This window comes from Xenopus laevis, chromosome 4S, assembly GCF_017654675.1.
Source record: "Xenopus laevis strain J_2021 chromosome 4S, Xenopus_laevis_v10.1, whole genome shotgun sequence".
Classification (NCBI taxonomy): domain Eukaryota; kingdom Metazoa; phylum Chordata; class Amphibia; order Anura; family Pipidae; genus Xenopus; species Xenopus laevis.
The window spans coordinates 15,221,003-15,241,761 of NC_054378.1; the positions used below are offsets into that span (position 1 = coordinate 15,221,003).

A 20,759-nucleotide genomic window follows, 5' to 3' on the forward strand; every position below is an offset into this window, starting at 1 on the left:
CTTTCTGGATAATGAATTTCCGGAAAACCGATCCCATACCTGTACAATCCTATTGGGTTAGTTTAATGGCTTTGTGGTTTCAGTAGAATTAAGTTTGATGTTCCAAATTATCTTATCTGGACACCTCCAGGTCCCATGCATTCCGCATAATAGATCCTATACCTGGAATTCTCATGTTTCTTTATTACAGGCAAAAGCTTGAGATGTATGTTGTATAGAAACAACATTTCCTTTTCCTCCATCACTAAAACAATTTTAATTCCAGACCCAAGGACGTCTGCTGGCTGTGGTTTCAGTGTAGCTTGGTTTTTTTCCCCTTCCTTTTTAATTATTTTAATAATTTGCAAATGTGCATGTACACTATATCAAAAAAAAAAAATCTTTTATTTTAGACTGAAAAGGAGAAGCTGACCTGGAGAGACAGGTTTCCGGCTTATCTAACAAATATGGTGGGGATCATTTTCATGGTAAGCCCTATTCAGTTGCCTTAATTTATTTAGGAATATGCTGATATACTTTTAACATGAGTGGCACCCTGCAAACGCTGACACTTTTTGGCTCCTTTATCGCATAGAATTTAGTGATGTGCGGGTCGGGCAGGTTCTGGCCAACTTCTGCATGATGTCCTTGGGCCGCAGATGGAACCCAGCTGAAGAGGACCTAGAGGCCCCAGTCCGACCCTGGCCTTCATTCAGCCTTCTTTTGCACTACTTCCACCTCTGCTCACACCTCAAGTCGAGTTTTTCTCGATTCGCAAATCACTAATAGAGTTCTGCAACAAACTTTTTTTTTGGTAGGGAGTTGGCAAATCATAAGTGAGAAGTTTTGAGTGCTCAAAATTTATAAGAAAATATAGAAAAGTAACGCGACTGTAACGTCTTAATTAATATCCAGCGATTAATCGAATCCCTAAATTAAATAATAAAATTGAATAAAGTGCAAAGTGTGCCTGGTCAATTAATTAATCAATCAACAAAGTAATTTCTACCCAATTCATACATATAAATATAAAGTGCCAATTAGTGCATCGTGTACCATCGGTGTTCAACCAATTATAGCTAATCAATTCATTAATGATTCATGATTTGGCCCAAAAAAAAAAAAGTTAAAAAGTTTTTTAAAAAGTTTTTTTTTTTTTTTTGGGCCAAATCATGAATCATTAATGAATTGATTAGCTATAATTGGTTGAACACCGATGGTACACGATGCACTAATTGGCACTTTATATTTATATGTATGAATTGGGTAGAAATTACTTTGTTGATTGATTAATTAATTGACCAGGCACACTTTGCACTTTATTCAATTTTATTATTTAATTTAGGGATTCGATTAATCGCTGGATATTAATTAAGACATTGCAGTCGAGGTACTTTTCTATATTTTCTTATAAATTTTGAGCACTGACCTTATGACGGTTGTCAGCCCTCGAGTGTAACTGTTAAGATCTTGTTTTTTGTTGGGATTCAAGAGTTCTTTTCCTTCTTCTTAATTTTTCCAAGTTTTGAGTGCTCAGCACCCCTCCGAGATTTTTTTCACTGGCCCCCCAGCCGATGTGAAAAAAATTGAGCAATCTGAATTTTGCATGTGCCATAAGTCACCCACGGCCTACAGAGGGAGCAGACCCAGGCCCCTCCATGGCTTCAAGGTCTTTAAAGGGGTTGTTCACCTTTAAATCTGTAATACTGTAATACTTTGAGACAATTTGCAATTGGTTTTAATTTTTTACTTGTGTTTTTTGAGTTATTTCGATTTTTATTCAGACGGTCTCCAGTTTTAGAAATCTAGTGGCTACGGTCCAAATGACCCTACAACCATTCATTGATTTGAATAAAAGGCCTGAATAGAAAGATGAGCAATAAAGAGCAGCAACAATACATTTGTAGCCTTACAGAGCATTTGTTTTTTAGATGGGGTCAGTGACCCCCGTTTGAAAGCTGAAAAGAGTCAGAAGAAAAGGGCAAATAACTCACACTGTAAAAGATAAATATTGAAGACTAATTGAAAAGTGGCTTAGAAATACCCATTCTGTAACATACTAAAAGTTTTAATACTGTTAGCCCTCAAATGGATTATAACGCGCTGAATAATCAACTGTAAGTTTACAAATAGTTGTATAAACAGCTTCAGTAGACTAGATAGATCTTACTGGGCAGCTGTTAAATTGAACTTCCAATATTTACTCATCTTTTTATATGAGAAGAATACATTCATTCTTTTTTTCTCATGGGCCGATTTCCTGCTCCCGCTGTAGGAGTATTATAGAAGAATGACATCCCTGAATAAACTATTCTTAAAGGTCCTGCATTGTTGCATTGTTTTGTAAAACTATTATATGGTTGCTGGAATAATTTTCCCTAAGCAAAAAGGCTGGGGTGAGGTTTCAGAAGAGTTCTCTGCCCATATAAAAGCACAAGGGTGCTGTCCAAGTGCTTTTATACAAAGGTACGTTATAATATCCAAGCTGATGCTTTAGCAAATCCATCTCTAGTTAGTTTTCCGTACTCGGTGCCGTTTGTGAAATATTTTGAAAAACTTGCCCTTAATGTTGTTAAGCTTTGTACAACTATCATTTACAGTTGTATACTTTGCTCGCCAGATTGGTGTGACGTTTGCAATTGTGTTTGGAGTCATCATTTACCGAATATCCACCGCTGCGGCCTTAGCAATGAGCTCGAACCCCAACACCCGTGCAAATGTGAGGGTCACTGTCACAGCAACGGCAGTGATCATCAACTTGGTGGTGATTCTGATCCTTGATGAAGTGTATGGTGCTATTGCCCGGTGGCTTACACAGCTTGGTATGTGCCCCTTGGAGGTCTAACCTTTTTGTTTGTCAATATTTTTAATTTGTTTATGGTAAATTTCACCCTAAGTTGGGCTTTTAGGTGTTTCTAGGAGAACTAGATTACACAAACTTCAGGCTGACCCCCTTGCCACTTTTTCAGGCCCATAGAGGGCAGCACTACAGTTTGGGAACTGCTTTAAAGAGAAAGGCTGTTAGCAAAATAATTATTTTATAGTAAGAATACTTCTACAAGAAAATGTCAGGTCATAGTGACCCGCAATGTGGCTCATTTAATTTCTTGAACAGGCCAGTATGTTAACGGCACAGAATTTGGTCATGTAAATCTTGAATGACAGATGCTCCATATTGATGTATAGAGACTAAATAACCCAAGAGTAGCCACAACAGCATAAAGTAGAAAAAGAACTTAAAGGTATACTGTCATTGGAAAACATGTTAATAGTGCTGCTCCAGCAGACTTCTGCACTGAAATCCATTTTTCAAAAGAGCAAGCAGATTTTTTTTATATTTAATTTTGAAATCTGACATGGGGCTAGACATATTGTCAGTTTCCCAGGAGCCCCCAGACTTGTGCTCTGATAGACTTCAGTCCCTCTTTACTGCTTTATTGCAAGTTGGAGTGATATCACCTAGGGATGCACCTAATCCAGAATTTGGTTCGGGATTCGACCAGGATTCTGCCTTTTTCAACAGAATTCCGTTAAATCCTTCTGCCCAGCCGAACCAAATCCGAATAGGAGCGGGAGGGAAATCGTGTGACTTTTTGTCACAAAACAAGGAAGTAAAAAATGTTTTCCCCTTCCCATGCCCAATTTGCATATACAAAATAGAATTGGGATTCGGTACGGTATTCAGCTGAATCTCTCGCGAAGGATTCGGGAGTTCGGCCGAATCCAAAATAGTGCATCCCTACCCCCCTCCCTTCACCCCCAGCAGCCGATCAGCTGAAGAATGGGAAAGTAACCAGATAACAGCTCCCTAACACAAAATAACAGCTCCCTGGTAGATATAAGAACAGCACTCAATAGTAAAAATCCAAGTTCTACTGTGACTCAGTTACATTGAATAGGAGAAACAACAGCCTGTCAGAAAGCAGTTCCATCCTAAAGTGCTGTCTCTTCTGAAAGCACATGACCAGGCAAAATGACCTGAGAAGGAGCCTACACCGCAATATTACAACTAAAAAATTAAACACTTGTTGGGTTAGGAATATGCTATTTTTGTGTTTACATTCTCTTTAAAGGATAAGTAAACCTTTAAAATAAAGGCACTAAGCACTTTTGTCATTTACATTCATTATTTATTTTTTATTCCAAGATATCAAATGATACATGTACTGTTAATATGAACGAATTTTGTTACAACAGCACCATCTGCTGGTCAGTTTCCGACCAGTCTGACCACCAAGTAGTCAAAGAAGTTGTCAGGAGAAAGAAAGAGGCTGCTCTGATGTTCTTCTACTTAGGAAAAAAAATAGAAACCTTTCTCAAATCTTTCCTAAGCAGAAGAACATCAGAGCAGCCTCTTTCTTTCTCCTGACAACTTCCTTGACTACTTGGTGGTCAGACTGGTGGAAAACTGACCAGCAGGTGGCGCTGTTGTATCAAAATTAATTCATATTATCAGCACATGCATCCTTTGATATTTTGGAATAAAAAATAACTAAATAATAAATGTAAACGACAAAAGTGCTGAGAATCTCATCAATTTTACATTCACTTATTTTAAGGGTTTACTTATCCTTTAAGTATTTGGTCCCATACTAGGGATCTTGCTGGAACTACGTGTGGTAAGAAAACTGATGTACATATATTTTTTCATATCTATTTGCTCAGAGGTCCCCAAAACTGACAAGACATTTGAAGAACGCTTGATATTCAAGGCTTTCCTGCTGAAGTTTGTCAACGCTTACACACCCATTTTTTACGTGGCCTTCTTTAAGGGCAGGTTAGTCTCTCTCGACTGCATCTTAAGCTGATACCGATGACTAGTGATGGGTGAATAAATTCACCTGGCATGGATTCACGGCGAATTTCCACTTTTCAATAAATTTGCGAAAAATCTGCTTCGGACGGCCATTGACTTTAATGCATTTGGACAAAATAGTTGCGGGTATAAAAATTCTTGCGAGCATTAAAATTGACGCTCATCAAAATTATTTTGACGCCCATTGATTTCATTGTGTTTCACAAAATTTTTTTGCTGTTTCGCAAATAAACATTGTTGCGCGTCAAAATTATTTGGACTTTAATGCATTTGGACAAAATAGTTGCGGCTATCAAAATTGTTGCGTGTGTCAACATTGTCGATCGTCAAAATTATTTTGATGCCCATTGGCTTCAATGCATAAAGCAAATTGTTCCCTGTTTCGCAAATTTTTGCGTTGTTTCCTGAATTTTTCGGGGAAGCGAAACGGGACAGATTCATCCATCACTACTGACGACGCCAAACTAAGATTCATTTTTTAAATAACACTGCACAACTTTGCCTTAGTCTAATGCTTGGAAACCAGTGATGCCGTGTTTTAGACGTGTTTATTTTTTTATAGGATTGTTGGACGGCCTGGAGATTACTACTATATATTTCAGTCATTTAGAATGGAGGAGGTAAGCAACATCTTGGTATTAAATGTATATGAGAATGGGATCTAGGAGCAAAAATTAAAAGAGGTGATTCATTTTAAACATAAAACATATAGGGGATGTTTGAAAGTCCTATGGTAAAATGCCTTGTAATTACAATATATTCTATAGGGAGGCAGTTGTGTTCTAGAGCAGTGGTCCCCAACCTTTTTTGGGCCGGGGACCGGTGTAGAGACGGTGGTGGGGGTCGGGAGGAAGTCTGAGGGGTCTAGAGGGTCGGTGTCCAATGCAGCAGGCCGTGTTAATTGGTCGCTAGGCTTGGTTCAAGACTGTCAGCGGCCCGGTACTGGGCCACAGCCCGGTGGTTGGGGACCCCTGTTCTAGAGGACTTGCAGTGGCTATAACATGTAAAGAAAGAAATGGGGGATATCAGCTGGAGGTCCCAATTTATAAAAATTCACTCTGGCCCCTAATGTAATCTATTTTTTCTTTTAACGAGACAACTATGTTAACGACTTTTTCCCTATAGTGTGCCCCTGGTGGTTGTTTGATGGAACTGTGCATCCAGCTAAGTATCATTATGTTGGGGAAGCAGCTGATTCAGAACAATCTCTTCGAGATTGGAATCCCGTGAGTCCTTTGCTTGTCTAATGAATAACTTTTTTTTCCCTGTTGTATAAAGCTGTGGAGATTAAACCTTTCTCTTTTTACTTATTTAGAAAGATGAAGAAGTTGATCAGATATCTTAAGTCAAAAAGGCAGTCCTATAAGGACCATGAAGAGCACTTGAAGAAGAAGCAACGTTATGAGGAGGATCATAACCTAGAACCTTTTGCAGGACTAACTCCAGAGTACATGGAAATGAGTAAGTGATCTCCTGCTTTTGATGGAAGCAGTAACGGGTACATAAGGCATTTTGACCAGTGCTCTTTTCAGGGAAAATAAAATACTCTGTTTTTGCAGATGGCAAATAGATGGATTTGCCAATCTGGGACAAGACCCTGTGCGGTACTTGTGTCAAACCACAAACAATATTTGTCATACGATCCATACCATATCCATCATAAATGTGTTGCAACAAAGCGGCACCCATATTATAATACAACAAAATAAGGAAAGGTCCAAATACCTTAGCCTTTAAAAGAAGTTAGTTCAGTAACAAAAAAAAAGTTTCAAAATATAAAACTCTCCCTTTCTTAATAGTAAAATTGCCTTTTCCTGGAGAGGCCAAAATTAGACAAATTTGAAAAATAACTCCGATACATAATAACATATGCGCAGAGTGTATAACACTATAAAAAACACACTTTTAAAATATTGAGGGGTTTGCGTCCGCAAAAGCCATACCCAATAGCTTTGCTGTAATTGAAGTTTAGAATCCTGACATATAGTGATGGCGAATTTGTCCCGTTTCGCTTTGCCACAAATTTTGAGAATTTCCAGCAAAATTTGCAAAACTGGCAAAACAATTAGAGAAACGGCGCCCATTAAAGTCAATGGGGGCATCAGTTAATTGTCCCAGCGCCAAAATTTTCTTTTCACTGGAGGCGAACCGCACAAATTCGCCGCAAATTCGCACCTGGCTAATAAATTCGCCCATCACTACTGACAAACTGATATTTGTGCTTTCTTCGTGACCTGCCATTTTAACTGGGAGACCCTATGTTCTTTCATATAGAAGTGGTTCCTTTTTTTAGTTTGGTTTTTCTAAGTTTCTTTTTCATGGGAGGTTGGTAACCAGCAGACGTATGCTCATTGATTTAATTACCTTGATTGCCTTAATTGCCTATTACTTTGCTTCTTTCCCGCAGTTATACAGTTTGGTTTTGTCACCCTATTTGTTGCCTCTTTTCCACTGGCTCCACTTTTTGCTTTGCTGAACAATATAATTGAAATCCGGCTAGATGCAAAGAAATTCATTACTGAGCTCAGGAGACCCGTAGCTGTAAGGGCAAAAGATATTGGTAAGTACCATCACGTGCAAAAGGAAAATAATTCTGCCATGCCTCTTTGGTGTTACAGGTATGGGACCTGTTATCCAGAATGCTCTGGACCTGGGGGTTCGAGATAACGGATCTTTCTGTAATTTGGATCTTCATACCTTAAATCTACTAGAAAATCATGTAAACATGAAATAATCCCAATAGGCTGGTTTTGTTTCCAATAAGGATTCATTATATCTTAGTTGGGATCAAGTACAAGCTGTTTTATTTTTACAGAGAAAAAGGAAACATTTTTTAAAAATTTGGATTATTTGAATAAAATGGAGTCTGTGGGAGATAGCCTTTCTGTAATTCGGAGCTTTCTGGATAACAGGTTTCCAAATAATGGATCTGCTATGCTCTAGAAAGCAATCACCAGTTAGCTTTTTACTGGCTAACTGCAGTTAGAATAACAAACGTAAACATCCATGTTTACTTGTTTAACATCTAGTTTAGACAACATTTTAATTTTAATTTACTATCAGTTTGGCATTCCCATATATGATGTATTGGGAACATAGGGGCAGATTCGCCAGCGACTGCTTCGCACACCTCGCACCACTTCACCAGGCGCAAATTCACTACCACTACGCTAATTCACTATTATGCAAAGTTGTGCCCTGGGTGCCGAACGTTGGCGACTAGCGTTACTTCGGCAGTGCGAGCATTTCATATCGAAGATGCACTAGTGTTCATTTGTACCTCGCTAGTGATCTTGTGCTTAGGTAAATTTGCATACGGCGGGTAATTTAAAGTTGTATGGACGTCTTTTTTATAAATGTTGGTGCAAATGCTTATTACACAAGTCCAGGGAACCTTAATAAAGACAAGAGAGTTAATATAATGCCCTACACATGAGCCCACTGTAAAATTAAAAGTCAGGACTTTTGCAGGCAATTCCGCTAAAAAATGGAAAAGTCACCAGCATTTTTTGAACTTTAATGCATGTTCAGCACACAGGATATGATGTAAGTGACAGAAGATTGAGGAAGATCTAACTTCTTTTTAGTACTTCGCCTGGTCTGAGGAGGCGAAGTAAACTCTGGCGAAAGAGGTAATGTTCAGTAAAATCCACACTTTAGTGAATTTGAGGAGTAACGATCGTTCGTCAGAGTGAAAAGTTGCCTGGCAATAGAGTGCGACTGAATGCTAGCGACGGTTCCGTTCACTAAAGAATTGGCGCCTGCATCTGTTTGGCGATGTCCGTGCGGGTGGCAATGCTGGCGGAAAGTCGCTATCGTTACCCACTTCTCCCTTTAGTGAATCAGACCTCAGTTAAGTCTGTCAAGTCTTTTGCACAAATCATGGTTTATGACTCCAATGCACAATTCCCTTGTTCACTTAATCAAGACATTGCACCAACTATTTATGGCTTTTGCAAACAAGGGAAGTTGTTTTTTTCACATGGTAAAATAAAGGTCATTATTACTAACCTAAATGTTGGGGTTCATTACAAGTTATTTGTCTAGGGCCCCCATGAACACAAGGGCAGAAACCCAAAAATATTAGTCACTCCTTGAATGCACTACACAAATGATCAATCAGCAGTTGCATAGGTTTTCCTTGAATAAAAGGTTGAACTGTATGTATTTTTCCCAACGACAGTTACTATGATACAAAATCATTGCATTTTACTGAAAAGCAGGGGTCTAACTATAGAGGAGATACTGTAGAGCCTACAATTACTGGGGGACTAGGAACTATAAGGGTTTCCGTGATAAGTTAATGGATAACAACAAAAACAGTTAATGATAATCCATACTGTAATAACATTTGTGCTAACCAGGCAGGGCTCCCACTTCAGATAAAAGTTCCTTCTGTACCCCGCTCATGATCATTTCTCATACAGAAATCCAGTTTTTACTTGTAATGAGATTTAAATGTCTCACTGCAAGTGAAGTGGTGTTGCGGTGTTAATTAAAAAATGTTCTCTGTGCAGAATAACCTCAGGCCATGACCATTTTAAGACACATAGAGTTCCTGGTGTAAGACTGGTCTGGCTAATGCCATATCATTTCTACAATGGAAAACTTTTCATAATAACTAGTGTCTCAATTCAGATAATTATAAAGGGGTTGTTCGCCTTTGAGTTAACTTTTAGTATGATGTAGAGAGGGATATTCTGAGACAATTTGCAACTGGTTTTCAATTTTTATTATTTGTGGTTTTTGAGTAATTTAGCTTTTTATTCAGCTGCTCTCCAGTTTGCAGTTTCAGCAATTTGGTTGCTAGGGTACAAATAACCTTAGCAATCATGCATTGATTTGAATAAGAGACTGGAACATGAATAGGAGAGAGACTGAATAGAAAGACGAGTAACAAAATGTAGCAATAACAATAAATTTGTAGCCTTACAGAGCATTTGTGTTTTAGATGGGGTCAGTGACCCCCGTTTGAAAGTTGGAATTGGATAGTAGAAGAAGATAAATAAAAAAATAAATAATGAAGACCGATTAAAAGTTGCTTAGAATTGGTTATTTCTATAACATACTAAAAGTTAACCTAAAGGTGCACCACCCCTGCAATATCTCATTAGCTCTTTATAGATCTTTCAGATCTTTGTAGGGGCATTTGCTAAATTTGATAGAAATATATTTGTCTGCTCTTTTGCCAGATATTGGTTAGACGGGTAATTGGTTTGGCTCCATGCATGGTCCAGTTGGCTACTGACTCTGTAGGGGTGGAGTAAACAGCACTACTCAGACTGGCCATGACCAGCTTTACTTGGAACAAGTGATTCTAGTGCTCTAGTGTTCCCAAGAAAGTCCGGCTGGAGATTTTAAAAATAAGTTTGTGGAATAAATGCCCTTCTTTGACATAGAATGAACTGTAGAGAGAGCGTGGATAAATTACTTACAACTCATAGTGAGTTATTTATCAAAGTCTGAATTTATCTCAATATTTTCTGCTACAAACTCCGATCAAAATTGTTGAGGTTTATTATGCTTACTTATTATAAAATTTTCCCGGAATTTGCTTTGCGGGAAAAATATCAGATTTTCATGCGATTTTCAAATTTTTTCAGAATTTTCACCTGAAAACTTTGAAAACTCATAAAACTTTGGGGTATTGCACAAAAACCCAGCGCACATCAAAAAATCATAGGGACTTGACTTATATGCAACCTCGACATGCCGGATTTTCAGATTCTGACTTTTCCATCCTCAGGGTTTAATAAATTCCGAAAAATTCGTGATTTTTTAAAAGTCAGATTTTATAAAAAAAAAAATTAAAAATTTTTCGTGATTTTTGTATTCGGAGTTTAGTAAATAACCATCATAGTACACTGTAGCATTATCTGAAGAGCTCAAGCTATGCACACAAGTTTAAACTCCAGCAAAAGAACCTTATAGTGTTTTTCTAGACACTAGAGGCCTCTAAGACTTTTTGTATTTTAATGTTTACATAACTCTGCTGTGCAAAAAAAATGGTTGAGACCATTAAAAGGTTCTGTAAGAGGATTTCAAAACTCAAGCCCTTAGTTTTGTGATCTTGTTCCAAAGCAGAGGCTCCTGCTTACACTTCCAAATTGCTCTCAGAACTGCCTTCCAAGCTTACAGTATGTTTCATTTACCTTGTGCATTGGTTTGACAGTGTATAAACAGGATCAACTAAAAACTGTTTGATTAAACTTTGTAGGTAAAGGAAAGTCATCCACTCGGCTTAGCAATGTATCCACTGATGCTGTGCAGTGCAAAAATATTTTAAGATCTTATCTGCCTATGGTTTTGGGCATTTTATAATGTAGTGAGGATTGAGAAACGATTCAAAATTCATTCTTAAAAAAACAGATATTGTTTGTAATGTTAACTAGTTAACCAGTTGTCATTTCCTTAATTTCTAGGTATCTGGTATAACATCATTCGAGGAGTTGGAAAGCTTGCTGTTATAATCAATGTAGGTATATGGGGTTTTCCTTGTTTTTCTTTGGAATTATATATTCAGCTGGTAAATGCCCTGCTGATATTCAGTAACGTAAAGGGGTTGTTTACCTTCCAAACACTTTTTCAGTTCAGTTGTTTTCAGATTGTTCCCCATAAGCACTTTTCAATTGCTTTCCATCTTTTATTTTTTTACCGTTTCCCAAAATTAAAGTGTCTCAAGTGTCTCCGCCTGCAGCTCAGTGATCCAGGAGCATCTGAACTGTTACAATTAACTACGTTTAGTTGATACATTTAGTTGATACATTTCTCAGCAGTATCTGTGGACTATTAGAAACTATGGTATCAATTCTAACAGCGGCCTTTAATGAAACTCAGGGATTCTGTTCAGCAGAAATGTATCAACTACATGTATCAATTTAGAACAATTAAAGAGTCGGCGACCCCCCCCGCCTTTTCAGAACTGCTTTAGGGCCAGGTCACACACTGCTATTTCGGGAGATTAGTCGCCCAGCGACAAATCGATTCTTCTTCGGGCAACTAATCTCCCCGAACTGCCTTCCCGCCGGATAGAATGTAAATCGCCGGCGGGATGGCAGACGGCTTTCTGAAGTCACACGAAGTTTCTTCGTGAAGCAACTTCGGGCGACTTTGGAAAACGAAGCGCTTCCAGTGCCATCCTGCCGGCAATATAGATTCTAGCCGGTGGGAAGGCAGTTTGGGGAGATTAGTTGCTAAATCATAGTTTTTGCCGAAAAACTCCTAACAATTCAAGTTTTTAGGGAAAACTCAGAAGTTTTTCGGGGTTTTGCCTGACCCTATTTTTCCGGGCTTTTTTCTTCATAAATAAGGTCCATTTGGGAATTCGGAGTTGTTCGAAGTTGGATATTAAAAATACTAAGATAAATTCAGACCTTGATAAATAACCCCCTTAATGTAGCAAATTGTAACATTTCAGATGCTCCTGGATCATTGAGCTGCCAGACTGAAACCCCCACAAACATTAAAGGGGTGGTTCACCTTTTAGGATGTTATAGAATGGCCAATTCTAAACAACTTTTTAATTGGTTTTCATTATTTATTTTTATAGTTTTTTAATTATTTGCCTTTTTCTTCTGACTCTTTCCAGCTTTCAAATAGGGGTTATTGACCCCATCTAAAAACATGTGCTATGGAAGGCTACAAACGTATTGCTATTGCTAATTTTTATTACTCCTCTTTCAATTTGGGGTCTCATCTATTCATATTCCAGTCTCTTATTCAAATAAATGCCTGATTGCTAGGGTAATTTGGTCTCTAGCAACTGCTGAAATTACAAACTGGAGAGCTGCAGAATAAATAACTAAAAAACTCAAAAATAATAAAAAATGAAAACCAATTCCTAATTGTCCATCTCTACATTATACCAATGTCACGAACAGCACCCTAAATCCAGAACCCAAGCTAAGTTTCCTGGTCTCGGCTCTTGCTTCTGCCTTTAACAGCCGCCTTTCACCTCTGGAGGAGCCCTTGGCTAATTGGATGCCACCAGGTCTTACTAAGAGAGGAGCAAAGCTACAGGTTCTGGACGAGCAAAGGGGCATGATCTTCTCACCAAGGATAATGGATGGAAGAGCACAACTTGGAAGGCAGACCAGACAACACAGCATGGAACGGGCAGGCCAGGCCAGCACATGCAGGGTTAGAATAGTCAGACAGGCCGGAATCAGGATTGGAGAGTGTAGAATAGTCAGACAGGCTTGAAGAGGTCAGAATAACCAGGCAGGCAAGGGTCAGGATACAGAGTACAGGATAGTCAGACAAAGCAAGGGTCAAACACCAGAAGATCAATCAGGATTCACATAGGAATAGCACTAGGAACAAACTAATTGAACTAACAATGGGCAATGTGCTGTAAACGTCATTGCGCCTATGAAACCTGGAAGTACACACCGCGCGCCATAGAGGAAATTGGCGCAGCGGGTGTCCCCGCCGGACACTAGCCCACCAGGGAGAGCCACTGGACCACCAGGGTAAGCTCTATTCAATACAACCAAAAGTGAACTCAAAGGTGAACAACCCCTTTAAACTTATATTTTGGGAAAACTGTATGAAATAAAAGATAGAAAGCAACTGAAAAAAAGTCTTTTGAACACTCTGGAAACAACTGAACTGAAAAAGTGTTTGGAAGGTGAATAACTCCTTTAAAGCCTCACAGTGCAGGCTAAAATACAGAGGTATATTGAAAAGCATAACAGCAAACACATTCTCCAGCACAATCGGCCTTCCCATACTTGATACAACCTGCCTGAAATCTGGATGAATGTATTTCAATGACACGGTTAACCAGAAGGATAATTATGTTGTTATTTCTACGCAGGCCTTTGTGATCTCTTTCACATCCGACTTCATACCACGACTTGTTTACCTCTACATGTACAGTCCAGATGGCACAATGCATGGCTTTGTGAACCACACGCTCTCCTACTTTAATGTCAGCGATTTTAAACCAGGGAATGAACCCACTCAACCTGTAGATTTTGGATATAAAGTGGAAGTGTGCAGGTAGATCTGTCGCATTATTTACAGCTTGAAAATACCTATCTGAGTAGTTACATTCTCAAATGCTAACCCACAATTAGAGTCTGTTTATTTGTTTTTTATATCATGTTCATTTTTTTTTTTCTCTACAGGTACAAAGATTACAGAGAACCAGCCTGGTCTTTAAATAAATACGATATTAACAAAGATTATTGGGCTGTGCTGGCAGCACGACTGGCTTTTGTTATAGTTTTTCAGGTAACCTAAAACTTAAATTCTCGGCTTAGTACGTGTAAAAATCTAGTTGCAAGACTTTTTAAGGGGTGTCATTATTTCTACCTAAATATTCAGAAGGGTTTTTTTTTTTTTACAGTGAGAGCTCTGAAGATTTGGAATTCTCTCCCTGAATCAGTGGTACAGGCTGATACATTAGATAGCTTTAAGAAGGGGTTGGATGGTGTTTAGCAAGTGAGGGAATACAGAATACAGACTGGTCCAATTGCCATCTGGGGGGCAGATTTACTAAAGGGCGAAGTGACTAATGCTGCTGACGATTCACCAGAGTTACTGCTTTCAGGGACCGATTTACTAATGGGCACAGGCGTCTAGACGCTAGCGGTGATTTGCACTTTAACACCAGGGGGCACATTTATTATGGGTCGAATATCGAGGGTTAATGAACCATCGATATTCGAGCGTCGAAGTAAAATCCTTCGAATATCGAAGTCGAAGGATTTACCGCATTTCCTTCGATCGAAGGAAAAATCGTTCGATTCGAAGGATTTTAATCCATCGATCAAACGAAATTACTTCGATCAAAAAAACCTAGGAAAGCCTATGGGGACCTTCCACATAGGCTAACATTGATGCTCGGTAGGTTTTAGGTGGCGAAGTAGGGGGTCGAAGTTTTTTTTAAAGAGACAGTACTTCAACTATCGAATGGTCGAATAGTCTAACGATTTTTATTTCGATTCAAAGTCGTAGTCGAAGGTCGAAGTAGCCAAAAAAAAAACCGTTGAAATTCAAAGTTTTTTTTATTCTAATCTTTCACTCGAACTTAGTAAATGTGCCCCCAGGCGTCTGGCGAATGGACCTTACTCCACAAATTCACCAAAATGCGGATTTTACTGAACGTTACCTCTTTCTCTAGACTAACAAAAAATTAGGTTGGCCTGTAATATAAACTGATGCAACAGGGCTGATTATTAAATTCTGATGCTAATTGCACTGGTTTCTGTGCTGCCATGTAGTAATTATCTGTATTAATTACTAATCAGCCTTATATTGTGACATTTCTATTCTATGTGTACTGTATATAGTGAGTGGGTCCCTAAGCTCAGTAAGTGACAGCAGCACAGAGCATGTGCAGTGAATCAGCAGAAAAGAAGATGGGGAGCTACTGGGGCATCTTTGGAGACACAGATCTTTACTGCTAAATGGCTGTGGTTGCCTGGGGCTGGTAAAGAAAACATAATGTACAAGATTTCTATCTACTTCTATAGTTACACTTTAGTTCTCCTTTAAGGAATTGCAGCCATCTTAATACAGTCAGTGTGTCTGGATGACTTACCTATAGGCATCCATATGTTTTCATTTCGTTGAAGGTAACCGAATTCTTTTGCTTTGCAGAACTTGGTCATGTTCATGAGTGATTTTGTAGACTGGATCATTCCAGATATTCCCAAAGATATCAGCGAACAGATCCACAGGGAGAAGGTCCTCGTGGTTGAGGTGTTCCTGAAAGAAGAGCAGGGAAAATTGCAAATGCTGGAAACATGGAAGGAGCGCGAGCGAAAAAAAGGAGAAAACTGCAAAAGCCCAAGACTCTCCCGCAGTCAGAGAGGAAGTTCAGCCTCTATGTATTGTCATCGTGCGGATGTTTAAAGAGTGCGCAGGACGGTTTAAGGCTTTCATTCCACTGATCAAAATAATCAGCAACTCGACCCACCAAGAGCTAATGAGTTCATCTTTCAACTAAATTAGCTCTACCCTTGGTGAAAATTGCAGGACCATGTTTTAAAATGAGCAGAAACCCTTTAAAACACTGCTCATGTGTGTTAAAATTACTAAACTTAGCAATAGTATAGGTTCATTTGATCTTTATTGGGTTTTTTTTTTCTTGGTTGTGCTGGAGATCCTTCAAAACTGTTTCTGAGCTTTACTCGTAGAATTAACCCCTGTGACTGCTGGAGGTCTTGATGTCCATTGTAATATTTTGCACAGAGTTCTGATTTTAAGGCTTGCATGAGACAAGCGCCTAGTTCCATGGATATCTTTACTGGACACGTCTGTGCTGACATTCCGCAGTGGACAATTTCCGAGTGCACTTAGGGCACCTGAATCGGAAAGATTCTTGGAATGATTCTCTTTCTACCAAGAGGTGGATGTATTGGTTATCGGTTGCACGATGTACCTCTTCTTTGGTCATGAAGAATTTTTCACTGTCCGTACTGGACAGTTCCGTTGAATGCAGCTTGCGAAGCCGAGGCTGTGTTAACAGGTTAAGCCTGCAGAGAGAATATTTTTATAGAAACTACCTATGCAATGTAAAGATTTCCTTTTCTTTATATAAAACTTTTATACCTATTTATTGATGCAAAGTTTATTAGGAAGCAGTATATTCCTGCTTCCGCTTTCATGACGGGAAAAAAAAAAATCTGCACCGGCCTTCGGTACTAGAAAACCTCGGTTAACAAAATTGCATTGTCTGTTTTTATTGTTTTGAATTTACATAGTTTGATTAAAAAAAACAATTTTAACTTGCCATTGTTTATGCAACTTAAAACGTTAAACCTGCGACGTGTAATGTGCTTTCATCTGCAGGTGTCGGGTGCCTTTTAAGACTGGCAATGTTGCATAGCCATCGTTCTACACACTGGCCAACCAAGGACACACAAAAAAAGGTCTATGGTGGCTTCAGGACGTGATTTACAGGAATGTTTATACCAGGGACGGAACTAGGGGTAGACAGAAGTGGCACTTGCCTAGGGCGGAAAGGCACAGGGGCGCCAGGCACGTACATCTTCTGACGCCTTCCCCGAGCTCGGACCGCTATGTTCAGAAGCTGTGGCTGCACTTCTATGTAGTTTACGCATGCACACTCGTGTGTCCTTTCCGCTCGCACACTTCTGCGCATGCGCGAGCGGCGGTTGGGCGAAGTAGTTGGCCGGGTTGCCTAGGGCGCCCGGCCGAGTAGGCCCAGCACTGAGGGGTAGGCAGAAGAGGCACCTGCAGAGGCGGGCCAGCCGGGGCGCCCTAGGTGACTCATTCGGCCAACTCAGCCCAACTTCCCCCGTCGCATGCGAGGTGAAGTCACGCACATATGCATGTGTGGTGCTGCCGGCCTACTTGAGCGCAAGTTGTGTCTGGTCTAGGGGTAGGCAGAAGAGGCAGCTGCCCAGCGCCAAAAGTCAATATACTGTAAAGGTCAGCGCTAAAAAAGCGCTAGGGAAAATTAGAAATGTAGCAGAAATGTAGCAGAGGGAAAACTGATAGTGTAGTAAACACCTTCACCCACTTGTACAATGCACAAAGCAGTATTTCAAAATTATAATGATACACCTCGTGCTGATAATAGGTGGGTACTCACAAATGTTTCAAATGGTAATCAGCCTAAAAAAACGACTTAAAGATCCAAACGAACTTCCCAACCGGGATCCTTGCTGTAGATTGATGTGGAACACAATATAGTGTAAAACCTTTTTATTAATAAAAATCTCTAAAATATGGCACTCACAATTTGGTAGTTAGAATTGAACATCTCATGTCATCCACTTCCCTAAAATATCGCCTGTGGAAACCGGAGTGTTAAGCGTTGACTCCGAACCGCGGTAGTCTTGTCCTCCATTTGGGTTCCTCTGTGTTTGGGGATGATGTCACAGTCACCTGATGCGTTTTGTCGTTTTCCGACTTCCTCAAAGGCTCAGACTGTTTTGCGCAAGCACCTCATCTATTTACATGTCCTAGTTGCCTGGGTAACGCGTCTCTTTCTCTGCATCCATTCTATTGCGTCCCAGTTTCCATGGTTACCTTGCGCTGGTGTTATACCTAAATTTGTTCCCATAATTTTCCAAATTCTTATTGCCATGTACCATTTTAAAATGTTTCGAAACACTGTGGGACTCTATGCCCTTCTCTATGTTCCTAAGGTGTTTTCTCACCCCAATTGTTGCAACCTAGGCAGCTGCCTCTTCTGCCTACCCCTAGTTCCGGCCCTGGGCACCTGCCTAGGGTGCAAAGATGTGGGGGCACTGGGCAGGTACCTGTTCAAAAGTCTTCTGCCTACCTCTAGTCCGGGTGGTTTGCTCTCCTGCTGCTCTTGCCTCCCCTCTCCTCCCCACTATCACTCTTATCTCTTTCACTCTCCCCTCCCCTGCCCTTCCGCCTTTGTTACTTCCCCTCCCCCATCACACGGGGCTACTGTCACGCGTCATGCACTCTGACATCACGTGTCATACGCGCTGAAATCATGTGACATATTCAAGGAAGTGGTGTCGTGCGCATGACGTCACTTCTGCATTCTTCCTCGGCCCCCCTACTCCTCAACCCCTCAGTTCCGTCACCAAATTTCCTATGGAAATCCGTGGCAGAGTGTGGGGAGGGTTTAGAAAAAACCAAACCCAAAACCGTGCCACCTATATATAAATACGGCCCTGCCTGTAGGCTTGGCCTGGCCCTGGTTTATACCACTCTAAAGTTGGAATAGTTGTCCATGTGACAGAAGACACCGTTTGTTTCTAAGTGCCTGACCATATTAGTTGGCTGTGGCAAGTATTCTGCAGTTTCTTAAGACTCAAGGGTTATATATCAGCATCATCTTCACTATAATTATCCTAAATAAAGGTTTTGTATTAGGGTGTTGGGTTAAACAAACCGTAAAATCATTGGACGTAGGGGTTTCATTTCTTTATTTACAATTTTAAAGAAATTACAATTTTAAAGAAATTTGAAATGGGTTGGTGGCGTGAACCCAGTGGACAGTGTATTCTATCAACAAACCCACACACAATCTGCAAAATGAATAACAGTGGCATAACTAGAAATGACTTGGCCCCCACAGCAAATTATTTTGTCTAGAGCAGTGATCCCCAACCAGTAGCTCATGAGCAACATGTTGTTCTCCAACCCCTTGGATGTTGCTCCGAGTGGCCTCAAAGCAGGTGCAAATTTTTGAATTTCAGGCTTGGAAACAAGTTTTGGTTGTATAAAAAACAGATGTCCTGCCAAACAGAGCCTCAGTGTAAGTTGACAATCTACATAGGGGCTACTAAAGGGCCAATCACAGCACTTATTTGGCACCCTAAGAACATTTTTATGCATGTGTTGCTCCCCAACTCCTTTTTCTTCTGAATGTTGCTCGTGGGTTCAAAAGGTTGGGGATCCCTGGTCTAGAGCTTGAACTGTTTTACTAGTATTTATTGAAATTGTATATGAATTATGGCTTCATGGGGCCCCTATACCTCCTGGGTCTGCTTCCTCTGTAGTTACACCCCTGATTAACAAGATGGAAGTGTCCCAAATGGGACTTGGCCCATAGTGACTATTCTTTTTAAACATTCAGTCCTAATGTTTCAGAACCATTTCAAGGCAAAGCTTGTTGAAATCTCACACAAGCTTCTTTAAAACAAAATGGATCATTTTACACAAAAAAACATTGTCCACCAAGACTTATCACAGCCTGGGGCTTTCATAATATACCTGTCTGAAAGCTACAGGCCCTTCTCTAATAAATCTTAGAAATTGTGTAAGTTAAGTTTTACATTTCACTCTTGACAGCCTATAAGGTCTGACAGTAAGTAGCCCAATGACATTCCTGTCACTTAACAATGGCCCGGCAACAAAGCATGGAATAAGAACGAATGTTAAAAACTGAGATGATCTTAATTTAAGTTTTGGCACATTTACTTGATTATACAAATTTCTTTCTTGTTTTTTTTTTTTAAGTTAAAATATTGATTTTAGTGAAAATTATATAACTAAAATATAATATGTTGTTAATTAAAAAGAGACTGTGTGTTTCTTATACATATATACTGTATATATGTATATATTTTTGTATATAGTACAAATTCATTACAGGTATGGGACCTGTTATCCAGAATGCTCAGGACCTTGGGTTTTCCTGATAACGGATCTTTGCATAATTTGGATTTTCATACCTTAAGTCTACTAGAAAATGATGTAAACATTAATTGAACCCAATAGGCTGGTTTTGCTTCCAATAAGGATTAATTATATCTTAGTTGGTAACTGCCGTTGCTTTACAGGGGATGTTTGAACTGATCAGACAATTTGGCAAATTGTCATATTATAAACTTAATATTACCAAAACGCAAGCAATGCCGATCTGTATGCCAATATCAATATGCTAAAAAATAAATACGACCTGGACTGGCAAACCACAGCAATTAGTTATCTGGGAACCAAAATGACAGCAGACCCGAGCAATCTTTACCAACAGAACTACGCTGCAATACTTAAAGACACCCAAACAACTCTACAAACATGGAAAACCTCATACGTATCCTGGTTAGGTAGAATTAATGCTGTGAAAATGCTTATTTTACCAGCAACTCCAAAGATTAATGCTAGCGTTTATATGGAACCATAAGAAACCAAGAATTGTACAGGACATTATACAAACACCTAAGCAAAAAGCTGGACTGTCATGCCCAAACCCACAACTGTACTATAAAGCTACTATCTTAGACCAAATGGCCAAAGCCCCAGAAAAATAAAGATGCAAATACTGCTGGCTGGCAGGAGCTTACTAGCAAGAATTGGAAAAAAAGTACACTACCGACACAAAAAGAAATAAAAAAGGAAATATAACGCATCCAATTATATGAACGAACATTTACCCAATACCAACTCAGGACATAAGAAGAACATACAAAGGGAATTGCATTGATATATACAAGCAGTATTAGGAATAAGGTCTAGAGCAAATGTACAATCTGATATGTGACTTACCTTATTAAGGAAC

The 20,759-nt window shown here is 39.5% G+C and overlaps 1 protein-coding gene across 8 annotated transcripts in view; it reads left to right on the forward strand.

Annotated features, from left to right (window-relative positions):
• ano1.S (anoctamin 1, calcium activated chloride channel S homeolog) overlaps positions 1 to 16,874 on the forward strand; it is a 120,027-nt gene extending 103,153 nt beyond the window's left edge. For 7 of the 8 annotated variants that reach the window (XM_018259775.2, XM_041591461.1, XM_041591459.1 and 4 more), the window contains 11 exons: positions 393 to 467; positions 2,600 to 2,801; positions 4,645 to 4,756; positions 5,358 to 5,415; positions 5,921 to 6,021; positions 6,111 to 6,256; positions 7,203 to 7,355; positions 11,218 to 11,270; positions 13,614 to 13,798; positions 13,927 to 14,032; positions 15,404 to 16,874. In XM_018259775.2, the coding sequence (XP_018115264.1) occupies positions 393 to 467; positions 2,600 to 2,801; positions 4,645 to 4,756; positions 5,358 to 5,415; positions 5,921 to 6,021; positions 6,111 to 6,256; positions 7,203 to 7,355; positions 11,218 to 11,270; positions 13,614 to 13,798; positions 13,927 to 14,032; positions 15,404 to 15,658 (1,446 nt within the window). In that variant the 3' untranslated portion in view covers positions 15,659 to 16,874. 8 annotated transcript variants of the gene reach the window in all.
• The last annotated feature ends 3,885 nt before the right edge of the window (positions 16,875 to 20,759 follow it).